The sequence below is a fragment of the Lethenteron reissneri genome, chromosome 25, assembly GCF_015708825.2.
Source record: "Lethenteron reissneri isolate LAM-NWPU_2019-01 chromosome 25, ASM1570882v1, whole genome shotgun sequence".
Lineage (NCBI taxonomy): Eukaryota > Metazoa > Chordata > Hyperoartia > Petromyzontiformes > Petromyzontidae > Lethenteron > Lethenteron reissneri.
In genome coordinates, this window is record NC_083803.1 from 822263 (window position 1) to 835105 (window position 12843).

At 42.7% G+C, this 12843-nt stretch overlaps 1 protein-coding gene across 2 annotated transcripts in view; it reads left to right on the forward strand.

Annotated features, from left to right (window-relative positions):
- The window catches only part of LOC133346965 (gephyrin-like), an 82065-nt gene extending 73494 nt beyond the window's left edge, over nucleotides 1-8571 (forward strand). For both annotated transcript variants that reach the window (XM_061558811.1, XM_061558812.1), the window contains 2 exons: nucleotides 1620-1716; nucleotides 4442-8571. In XM_061558811.1, coding sequence (XP_061414795.1) covers nucleotides 1620-1716; nucleotides 4442-4575 — 231 coding nt within the window. In that variant the 3' untranslated portion in view covers nucleotides 4576-8571. The remainder of the gene's footprint in view (nucleotides 1-1619; nucleotides 1717-4441) is intronic.
- The last annotated feature ends 4272 nt before the right edge of the window (nucleotides 8572-12843 follow it).

Here is a 12843-nt window from a genome sequence, read left to right on the forward strand (position 1 = left end):
ATGGTCTGTTGTCTTTTCTTTTAATTTATGGTGTCATTAAAGTGGTTCCATTGAAGAGCACTTGATTTAGTGGGATTGGCTCAGCCCATCATACCTTCAGGGATGATAAAATTACCATAATTTGGAATGCCAGCAGTCGTTGCCAAGAGAGTTTAGTATTGTCCTATGCTGTCTAGAATAGGGAAGCACGTTTACTCCAATGTAAACTCTTTTATGGGACAATGTACTTCATAAACCTGGGAATGCTATGCTCTGAGAATGGTCTGTGTTCTTTTGTATCAACAGGAGATAGTTCATCACGTTTAATACAGTTTTCTACTTAAAGCTGCATATAAATATGCATATTCATATGCAGCTTTTATACTCATATGTAGCTTTAATGAAAACAAATGTAGCGTGATATTATAGGTTCGTCGCTTTTTAGTCTTTTGTTATGTATGGTACCTTATTGACTAAATAATGTTTTGATTGATAATGGTTCACGCACGTAAACTGTTATTCACCACAATATCTGCTCTCGCGTCTGCGCAATTGTACAAGGCTTCGTGTTTAGATAGAAACTTTTGCGTATTGCAGTTGTGAGTTGCGGCCACTACGTCTGCAAATTTGCGCGCGTTACAAATTGTACTATTATTATTATTATCGGATAGAAATGGCTTTTGCATAAATATTGCACTTGTGCCAGTCACTCCTTACCAGTGAGCCTTCCTAACTTTGCAGCCTCAAAGTGCAGCTTGCCTGGCACAATAAGTGTGGTGGTGTCATTGAAAACAGCTGCAAATGACAGCTGTTGTTTTATTGTGCTTGGGCTTTTTAGGAGTGCTTGTATATGTTACATCTCTGGTTGTGCTGGAAACAACGGTGTGCACACTGCACCGCGATACCAGTGATATGGATTCAATTATCCGACCATGCACGACAGTAACTCTTAGCATTTTAATCTGGTGCTAGGTTTCCCTTAGATGCCTTATGGATATAGCTTTACACATACAGAGTCTCATGCTTTTCGCGCTCTCACAGTGGCAATACCGATGATCACTCATGTCGCCTGGTATGAAGGAGGTCTTGAGTTAGATCCCGACCCTGACGCCTGCTGCATATTTTTTTGTCCGGGTCCTCTGGTTTTTCCTTCCACATTTGTAAACATGAGTTTCGAGTATTTGGCTGCTATAGATTTCCACATGATAAGTCACTTCGTTGAGCTATCATTTGTGGCCAGGTCGCTTCTGAAAAATTGCTAAATTGCTCAGTGGGCCTTAGCTGGTAACATAAAAATAAATAAATGTGATGTACGTGAGAATCCTTTCTTCTCACGTAGTGAACAGTCCTCCGCCTCACTGCTGCTCACACACCTCGCCAAGTTTGTCAGGTCGTCTCCCACCTCCCCCCTCTGGTTTCACACCACCGATAATCAATGTCACCCATTACCACTCAAACACAATGCCCATCTCAGAACTCTAGAGACTTGATTGTGTGTACTTGTGTACACGCCGTTATTGCGGTGATTTTGTCGACTTATTTATATCCAATGTGCACGTATTTTTGTGTTTGCATATCCGTGCCTGCTTCATCCTCACATCGATGAAAATGTGCACTTCTGTGCATGTTTTTGGCTGCAGCTGTCGTTTGATGTGAAGCTGGACTCCCGACCTGAGTACTACCGCTGCGTGCTCATGTGGAACCACCAGGAGCCTCTTCCGTGGGCGCAGAGTACCGGTGAGCAGCACACATTCTCGTGTACACAATAGTAATTCATTACATTACATAGAAATGTTTAATAAACTTTTCAAAGATACGTATCTGCGAGATGTCTTGTAGAGTTCACTATATTACAGGTATCGTTGTCCCTAGAACCAGGTAATTTGGTGTCAACAGAGTGGAGGATGGGCGAGACATTTTGTTATCTTTACTTTTTAATTAACGTGGACTTGAATGCTTAAAAAAGGTGGTGCAAGTTACAGAGGGGCACCTTTCACAACAGATAATAGGAATTAATCTGAATTCCATCCTTTGTAACAACCACAACCCTCATATCAATAAGTACCCAACTATGTTGATAACTTTCCATAACCACTGACAGCCAGACTCACTTTAAGATGTTTTTTTGTTCATGTTTTTGTTTTGTTGTTGTTGTGGTTGCACCCGATTCAAGAGCCGAATGGCTCACAGGGCTATACCTAATAAATGAAAAACTTGAAAGAAAAAAAAACTTGGTGGCCCAGGCATGGCCCATGTGCATTCCAGAATCAGCATCACATCCAGATCCACCTGCTCATGCTTGATGAACTATGAGGCTGTGTGGGCTCAGCTACTCATGATCGATCCTCCTCCCTCACCAATTCCTTACCCTCCATAGCCAGAGGGAAACACTCTGACATACAAAATCTTTTAAATTCACAAAAAAATAAAAAATTCTGACTTTGAAGTTAAACGAAGCGAGAAACAGCATTGACCAAGTGCGCTGTTCCATGTTTGACCCTGTGAACGTTGAGTGATTCTGAGGTCAGCCCAGATAAGCACATGTGACTGCCTTATGACAGTGAGCTATCACAAACCCTCTTGCCAAGCCTACTTGGTGTGACGTTCGCCAGGTAAACCTGCCGTGGGAACGCAGGCCAGCCTGTTGAGCCCAATTTCACGAACTGAGCCAGCTCGCTTTCCAGTGGCCATGAAAACATTGCGAACATTATTATATATAAGGCTCCTGCCTCCTGGCTGTGGAGAGCAGACAGGAGACAGAGGCCATACAGCAGCATCACAAGCCTTGCCGCAGGCTGCTGTGAGTGAAGTAAATTCAACTCTGCATGACCTCGGGACAGAATTTCTAAAATCCTAATTTATATGATTACCAGTTTTCACAACTCAATGTTTAAATGACGTCTGTGCAATAATGCTGATTCTTGAGACAATCAACAATTCATTGATCGATATTTAAACTATTTCATTTTTTACGGTTGACTGTCCGTAAAATAATTTCCTTTTTTTTGGTGGAGTGGTGATGCAGTGCTTCATGCACTGCACGATGAAGCCAGCAACCTGAAGTCAATTCCCACTCACGGCTAACAGGATGGGAAGCCCTTCATTTAGCAGTGGATTGACAAAGCACATCCTGCCTTTGTGGTCAATAATAGCATGTGCTTATCCATTGTGCTTATACATATAAATCATACGCATCAAACATTGTAAGATAATTTCGATTTAAAGCTTTCGTGACTGCAGGAAGTCATCTTCTTGGTTCTTTCGGTAAAGTCACGTAGAATGGAAATAATAAAATAATAAAAATAAAACATAATAAAATAATTCTCACAACATTTCGGCCACAACGCAAGCAGCCGTCCTCAGGTGGAGAGCAGGTCTGTCGAGTAGACAGTCTGAATGACACACTCCAGGCTTGGAGCGACTATTTAAGCTGGGATGGAGGGGGGATGGGCGCCTTGACAAAATAATTTGCATATCAAGAGAAATTTAGCACATTTATGGGAAATGCAGGTTTAAAGCCAAACCTCCTATGCATTTCACAAGTAGTACTAATCGCATATCTGCATTTCCCATCAATATGCTAAATTTCTCTTGATATGCAAATTATTTCGTCAAGGCGCCCTTCCCCCCTCCATCCCAGCTTAAATAGTCACTCCAAGCCTGGAGTGGGTCATTCAGACTGTCTACTCGACAGACCTGCTCTCCACCTGAGGACGGCTGCTTGCGTTGTGGCCGAAACGTCGTGAGAATTATTTAATTATGTTTTATTTTTATTATTTTGTTATTTCCATTCTACGTGACTTTACCGAAAGAACCAAGAAGATTGTAAGATAATGTCAGATAAATGGAATCAACAGAACGGTTTTTAATTTTAGCAGACTGTGTTTGTGCGTGTGCACTAAGGTGGAGTCCATTGTATTAGGCTTTGGTAACCTTAAATCACACTGACCAAATCTATGCTTTGCATGTTTCAGCTCAGTGGCTGGGAATATGAGGTTGCAGATAGGATTCTGGTTTATTTTAGTTTTGCTCTGTGCGCGTGCACAACCTTTATTTTCAGTCAGCTGGGATGAGGGCCCCTCCCCACTCCATGCGAGTCATGGGGATCCATGTTACCATACTTCACTATGCTGCGCAGCGCGGGTTCGTAAAGAGGGATGGCGTAGATGTGGGAGTATAGAAGTGCGGTACAAAAATGGGATTTTCTGTATTTGCTACCATGTAGCCCCACCCCACTATGGTGGTTGTCCATCCAAACGCTTACCCAGCATCCGGGATCTGATCAAATTGGGTGCGTTCTGTGCGCTTTACACCCTGACAATTTGAATGCTCCAGAAACAGTTTAAAAAAAAAAATTGGTCTCACACTTTGCATACATTTTAGCCCATGGCTTGCAACTGTCGCTTGGAATAATGCACTTCGGCCTCAATCTCGTGCGCGTGTGCGCGATGCGTCGGCACAGGCAACCAGCTGAGCAGCCGCTTGAGCAGCATGAGGAGCGCCAACGGCCTCCTGATGCTGCCGCCCAAAACGGAGCAGTACCTGGAGCTGCGCAAGGGGGAGGTGGTTGACGTGATGGTCATCGGCCGCCTATGACGCGGGAAGGGGGATGCGCGAATAATCCACACGCGCACGACGAACGCGGTTCGTGCGCGCAACACGGACGCGCCGGCAGGCACAGACTGCCGAGCACATTCACACACACACACACGGTCGAGCCGCTTTGTTGTCGAGTGGTAGTGTGGCATTGTCATTATAAGTGGTACAACGCACGTCATTGTATGGGCATCGCACAAGAAAAATCCGAGTACACATACAACCCACCTGCACACGTGTCATGCAGAGCACAAGCTGCATGGCATCCCAATTGAGCCATCCAAGCCAGTGGTTAGTTGCTGGGGTTTCCTTACAACCATTAGGTTATATAATACATACATGTCCTGTATTTGTTAATGTAAAAGGTCATTGGGATTTCTATCGTTGTTCTAAAGCGATTTCACCGACAGTGAAACTGCCCTATGGCTGGGATAAGGGACGAGGACGTACAGAACGCACCGGCGTCTGAGCGCAGTTTCGTTTGAGACGGATTCCATCGGCAGCCCATTGCAGTTTTAACCAGCAACCTCGCATGGGTGAACTTGTGATGTCTTACGAAAAGCCCAAAGATCGTTATTTGAGTTCAACCATATATAATCTCTGTTAAGCTGAAATGGGCAAGTGTAATTTAAGATAACATTAACACAGATTATTAAAATTAGCGTTAGTTAACATTTTGCATGTTGGTTTTGTAACTGCGGTAACAGTGACTGGATTTTTTGTAGTCCACAGAGGGGAAGCCTGAGATATCCTACAAACGTGGAAGTAGTTGTCATTTTTTTATACTTACAAATACAAATTATATCACTGGTGTATTTTAAAGTTCAATAAGCATCCATTCATTTCGTCAAATGGAAAAAGAAGAAGTATTACCGTTGCCCGTCCCTTTACATAAACAATCGCCGAGCACATGCCCCCCCCCCCCCCCCCCCCGCTGTACCGGCCTGGCTCCCTGTAATCGCAAGGTGTTGCAGTAGTGCTCTAGTAGTGCTATAGTAGTACTTTAGCCGCTCTCCCGTTCCTCGTGTTGATGGGGCGTGCCCCCCCCCCCCCTCAACCGCTTCAAGTGAGAGTCGGCACCAGCGCACCGCAGGGTCGACTGAAGCAAAAGCGACTGGGCTCTTGCAGAGGCAGGATTCACAACCCCAGACATGCTTAGCCCAGAAAGCTCTTACGAAGCTTGGTGAAAAAAGCAACATTGGGAACATCTCTGGTTTAATCTTTAAGCAAACTTGCATTTCAGGAGGGCTCTTCCTCTGTAGGTGTGATAAATGTTTTGGTTGAATTCTGATTTTAGAGTTATACAATTTAATTTATGGAAGCATCGCCAACATTTTTAAAAAGACGATATTCAGAAATAAAGCTGTATTCATAACATTGTAAAATGTCCTGCTTACTCATTGTCTTTTACAGTTGCCACCATTTCATCAGTTTCTAATTATAAACTCCTGGTTGCATAAAATACCTTAAGTTTTTTTTCCCTCCCTAAAGTGCAGTAGTCACGTAGTGGTTGGCGCACTACTACAGGCGCGGCTGCAGGAGTTTGATTCACAGCCACGGCTAACATCAGTGGCGAGCTATGTCTGAAGCTGTCCTGTCCTCCCCCTTCACCAACCGCACTGGCCAACGTAGTTGAGTACGGTCACAAGCAGCCCTCATGGCGACAGAGCGTGGAAGAGGCGTTTGTCCTGTGGTGGATTGACATAGTCGTGTAAATTATAAATATGATAACACCTTAAGGAAAATATTTTCTTGCCTGAGGTAATGACTGGGAGCGTTGCATATAAAGTCTGCATCATCCATTGTACCTTAAACAAGACAAATTTTTCGTCATGGAATAGGTGAATTTTATGTACTTATATATAAATAAAAGAATAGTGGTAATAACGACATAAACAACATTTCAATGCTTATGAATGTAATAATAAGTGGCGTAATGTATAATGCAGAAAGAGCTTTTGATTAAATAACGTACAAAGTATGGCACGTTGCAATAACCAAATTACTTGAATGAATGCAGCTCAATTAAACCGACAATTGAGGGTAATTGTACGCAACTCGTACTATCAGATTCACGAGGATGCGTTTCGAGAAGTTTATATTAAACTTGGGCACTTTCGTTTTGCATATTTGTGCACAATAAGTGTTAATATCTATATAAATAAAGACCTTAATATGTATGTCTCAAAAACTTCTCGGATACTGTCCGGAAAAGTAGGAAGCTGAAATTTGGTACATAGGTAGCTTTTTGGACACAATCAACAGGAAAAAAAATCAGAAGATAACAGGTTTTTCATTTTAAAGCCCAAATCTCATTTTAAGTACCCCATACACACACATGTGTGTGGTATCATTCAGAAACCGTTCAAAATATAAGATTGCAGTTTTTTTCCGTTTGAGAGAGTGTTAAACAGCAAAGAAAATTAAACTGAGAACCATTGTTATAGCTTTTGTTTTTGAGATTTTGGATTCAAGCCGTTTTGAACTAAACAAATCCGCATTTTATGATGTTCAAATCTGAATAATTCGAAAACGGTAAAAAAAAAATAGGAGCTTCCCCTCAGAGTATTAAGTTAATTTATATTCTTTCTTATAAAAAAATAACGGAATCCTTCAATTGAGCGGTTTTTGATGGGGAAGTCTTCAAATATAACAAGTTGATTCAAGACATTTTTGGAGTAGTTCGTGTCTGATCGTCGATAAAAATATATCAGTTTAATTATTATATTTTGAAAACTTTTGCCTGGCAAAGACAGCCTTTACGAACCAGTTACTCTAATAAAATACAGGAAACATTTTCAAATGTAGCTGATTATGTCTTCATAAATCCTCCAAACAATTTCACATTCCTAATTATGTGTTCTGTAGGCGGTCTCCACTTTCTTTAACGCGTTCCTTCTTAAGGGACCTCGACAGGCCTCAATCAAATTATCGAGTGTCGTTATGCAATTTTTTACCGAATTAAAAAAAACATACATGCAGAGGGTAATTGATGAGCAAAATCTTTATGGGGGTTTTTTTTCTCAAGAGTTTTTCTCTTCAGATTTGTATTTTGTGTATCTTTAAAGATCGTTACCATACCGGTAAGCATTTAGGAATACGGAACGAAGGGGGAAAGTGACTTAAGAGGCTTTATGCAACCGGGCACAAACCTGCATTGGAAGAGCGGTACCTCTGCTTACCCTCATTGAGTGGACAGATTGACATAGCTCCAAGGTGATGTGAGGTGTCTGCCGTTAGCATTTAATTCTTAACGCAGAGACAACAAAGTGTACCACTTGCCTCTAGAGTGGCTGTGCTCGAGCCCTGTGTTTAAAGTATGAAGTCTACATTAATGTTATCGAAGCATTAACGATGGGCCATACGAAGTCTCACGTGTATACCTGCCCATCATGCCTTACCCGACTCTGAGCTGCAAGGCATCTTGAACCATGAACAGATTGATCACAAGCCATAAATAGCCAGAGCCATGAAGTGAATAGATTTAGTAGAACACAATGACTCGATAGAGGTCCATGGTTTTTGCCGAATGCAAGTTTTATCCATTGTGTAGCACTACGATTGTCATTCGTTACGGTCAATGCCGAGGAATCATTTTGATTTAAATGTTTACATCAAGCTGATAATGCAACATATCAACGTTAGATTAGGGTACCCTCTGTGTAGCGACCCCATACGCTATGTGGATTGATGGTGGCAGTCCTGTGTGTTTATGTTTAAAACATTAAAAACTGTGAATTTAATTTAAAATAATCAAAGCTTTGGTAATTTAAACTTCAAATTATAAGAACTTTGTCAAAAGGCAATTAACATTGCATGTCATTTTCTTGATTGTATCAATGCTTTTTAATATTAAAATTTATCAAACTGTCTTATAAACAAAAAATGTATTAGTCCAATATTATTCACAAAAAATCCCATGGACCTTAATTGATACAAACTTTATAACATGTTTGTGTGAACATGAAAACTCTTTGAATAAAATTGCACTGCTCACTTGAATAGTAAATTCAGAATTTGGTGACAAATTTTACAGCGGTGATGGGAAATGCATTTAGCTTACAAAGTGGTGTATAGTTGCTCCTTCGCGTGAACCTAAGCAATACACTACAGCTTCATTAAACATAACGTGGTTGTTTTTTGTTACTTTGACGAGAAGAACAGAATGTTTCATCAATATTTCCTGACCGCCAGTGGACCTAAATGAAGTGTATAGCAAGAGTCTCGTTTATACTGTACTCGAAGAGATGAGTGGTGTTGCGTTGTTATTAATATATACAATACCAGTTATTAGCAAAGTTGTTACCGGATTGAGTTAATACACGTCTTATTTAAATGCAGTAAGTTCTCGGAGAAATAAAGCATTGAAAATGCATTGTTAATAGCAAGGGCATTGTCCCTTCAAATCGGAATGAGCATTAAATACATTCGCGTCAACGAGCTGAATGTCGCATTATGTTAAACCGGTTATATTCAGTTGGAATCTTAATGTGAAAGGGGCTCCTATTGGTAAATAGCTGGCCTGGACACGAGCTGCTATGTGGTCTACCGAGGGCAGTGGTTGTCCTGTAGATTTCACCTTAGGAATGCGTGACTTCCACCGCCACTACACCACCGCTCATTGAGCTGGGAAACCTTGTTCACTCTCTTCACTTGATTATAACTGGCCTAGTCACCTTAATAGCCATACCAAGTTTAACAGGTTTAAACGGTCGCAAACAAGTCAATTGTGGGAGCATAAGCCGAGATGGCATGTTGGAGCACCCCCCGTGTCAACTCCTCGTGTTTTTCCTGGAAAAACACCAAGTGAGGTCCCTGCCTATACCCACAGCTCAACATTGACGGTTGATCTGATACAGCCATCGGGTCGGTGGGTGGTGACCCCTCGGCCTTCCTCCAGCCATAAGATTATTGAGCACAGACCTTCATGGCCAACCCAAGTGGAAACGAGCCACGTACCCAAAGTACCGCATCTGAGTTTCCTCCAGTGGCTTTTGGTGAGAGACAGAATCATCCCATCTGTACCCCAAGATCCTGCGAAGAGACCTGGTAACATAGGAGTTTAATTGTGCCCTCAGCGATCCAATCAATGAGCCTCTGCATCTTGGCTCCAAAGAGAAAGACAAAGCACAAGAACCTTGAAAATATGGAACAGTCCTGCTATGATAGCAGCAAACATGAAACTATCCTGCTTAGACAACAGAAAGGCCAATCACTGTGTTTAAGCAATTGTATTACCCCGTACGGCAGTATTGAGTCGTCTTGAGACTGGATTCTGAATCTCCGTTGCTTTGGGCAACACTTGCAAGGTAAGTAAACCAATCCATCACTCAACAGTCTCACGACATACTTGCAAAAACTGTACAAAGCCACGAAGAGGCAGAATTTTCGTCTTTAACCCAGGATACCTTCAAATCCAACAACTTAATTTCCAGGGCCTCGGGGGCTCACGAAAGATTGTTTAGCAAATCTGTAAATTGACGCACCACGCAGACGACGACCCGCTCCCCAAGCAAGCACCTCCCCCACGTGAGTTGCGGTTTCATGGGCAAGTACACGCGTCTCGCGCACCCCAGAATTCACTGGGAAAAAAACAGAGGCATATTTACCACATGGCAGCATTGTTTCTTTCTGCATACAGACCAGCTATGAGGTAATAATTATAATCTTTGTCGGAATTCCATGACGTTGCAGGACCTACCATATTGAATGCTTTCCTGACATCAACACAGGCTGCAAGGAGCTTTTGCCAAAATTGTAGGGTTGCGACACAAACTCTTAGCAAGGGCACACAGTCCAGTCATCCGTTGAATTTTTTGTTGTTGTGAAGCCAGACGTTGGGCCACTGAGTCGATGGCAGATCATTGCCGGAAGCACACACGCCAAAACCTTGCCAAGTACCAAGAGTCGGGTAACTCCAAGGTAGTTGGAGTAACGCAATGGTAGTGCCAGTCTTGCCAGTCACCTCTTGCCTTTTGAGATGGGACCAATTTCAGCTTCCGTTTATGGATTAGGAGCCTAAGTTGAAGGTATAGTAAGTTATTTGCCTTGTTTATGGCGGAAACATGGCAGTATTTAACCGTAAACACCGCACAAAGCTACCTGCATAGCACAGTGCACTTGGATTAGTCGGAGCAGCTGCAGAAACTTTGAAGTAATGGTTTAAATACAATGGCTCTGCTGTCGTATTCGTAACAAATGGGCATAGAGTGATTTGTCCATTAAAATATACTCATACTCAGTAAATGCATTGCAACGTGTGCAAGTATGTATGGGATTCACAATTGGTTTCTTTTTGGTTAAGATCGCGTGGGTATCATGTCAAATCGAGCTAAGCCTCCAACCACCCCACAATCACGTGGGAAAATGTGCCAATCGGCAAACCAGTTATGTTGGAATGCAAGAATACGTGTACAAATAATGCATTATTATAACAATTCCTTACAGGTGCGTCACATGCTAAGTGGATGATTACTGATCTATTACAGAATTGCATACACACCCACCTCTGATCTCGAATCCTGATGGGGTTCAACAATGAGGACGTCATCCTGCACTATTTAAGACCGGAAGCAGGTGGATGTCTTCACTATTCTGGCAAATCGCTCGAAGATGCTGGATGTAACTTCCAGCGAAACGTCGTACTCAAATTGTAAATGTTGTGGATCCACTCTTCAACACACCGGTGGGCTAAAATAGTGAACTGTTTGTCTTTTGTCAACGTGACACATGTTTTACTAATTGGCCGTGTCGGGTGGTGGAGGGTTGCGACACAAATAACGCGATCTAACCCAAAAACCTTTATTATGAATAACAATGTACAATACGCGCATGCGTTATGCTAATGCTATAATTCGGCTTAACGTTGCAAAGAAGACGTATAAAGAAACACAATCCCAATACGACTGAAAACGACACGATCAACCCTTGAGTGAAATTATGACCTTGAATCGCCACAGGTCATCTGTTCACTGAACCGGGATGAATCGATGCGCGCATTGTGGAGGCTGTGAAGGGTAAATGGTAAGCAAAAAGACACGACTCATATTTTCTGATTGAAACGAAGTGGAAATATATTAATGGAGTGGTATTTGGGGAGTGCAGTGGTGCGCTATGAACTCTTCCACCAGAGTTAAATTATAACCAAGCATGGCTAACATCAGTTGTGCGTGATAACTTAATTGATCCCCCCCTCACATCCTTCAACCCATACTGACCATTGTGGTGAAGAATGGTCAAACTACCCTGGTTACTGACACAAGTATTGGGAAGCTTTCATCCAGCAGTGGATTGACATAACTGTAAATGGTCAATTTATTACATTTTAAGTGTATTCCACAAAATGCTGTTTGAATGTATAAAATGTTTTTTTTAAATGTAGTCTTTAGGGGTGTTTTTTTTATCAAAACGTAGTTGAGGGCAGTGCAGTTTTTTTTATTAATCATGAAATGATGTCGGTTGTAGTACACGTGTGTTTCTACTGATTGTGACGAATGGGAACGTGATACACTTTCATAAATATTTTCAACGTTGAATAAGTCTAGCAGGTTGAATAAGTCATTTCCAAAATGCGGGCAATGGAGAAAATGTAGCAAGGGAGATGAAGTTAGGGCCTATATTTGAATTGTACTGTCACCAGCTCTTAGGGGTAGCATCTGATATTACGATGACAGATCAGGCCACAGTGGGGAGCATCTGTCAATGGCAATGTTTGAGACAGCGTATAAGAAGGAAGTCGGACACGGCCCTGGGGGATTGTGGAACATGCAGAGTTTATGTTCTGAATTTGTCACGGAGATGGGGCTATATACATATGTAATGAGCGACTTCCGTGACACGTCGTGTAGAGGGGTACTCTCTTTATTCACATTCGGGCACACCACAGGCCAACCTTATTCTCTTCCTTCTCCAAGTACAGACGTAGATATTAGCATCCCTACAGGCTACACGTGGTCGATCCCACAGTGTGGTTCTGTCCGCCCACTCCCGGCCTTGCCGCGGGTTGACAGCGTGCCGGCGAGGGTGATGGGACTTCGCAGGAGATCTGCCACGTGGCCGAAGGATGGAGAGAGATGACGGTGAGCAGTGACGGAATCCGGACCCAAGGCTCCCCACACCGACCACGAGTCCGCCTCCGCTGAGATTGCCGCAGGCGCGGCTAGGCTCCGCCTCCGGCCACGCCCTCTCGCGGAACCTTCTGGCCAGTTCCCGGATCATCTCGGCCAGTCCCGCCCATTACCTTTGGCCCAGATACCTCTCCCTTTGGGA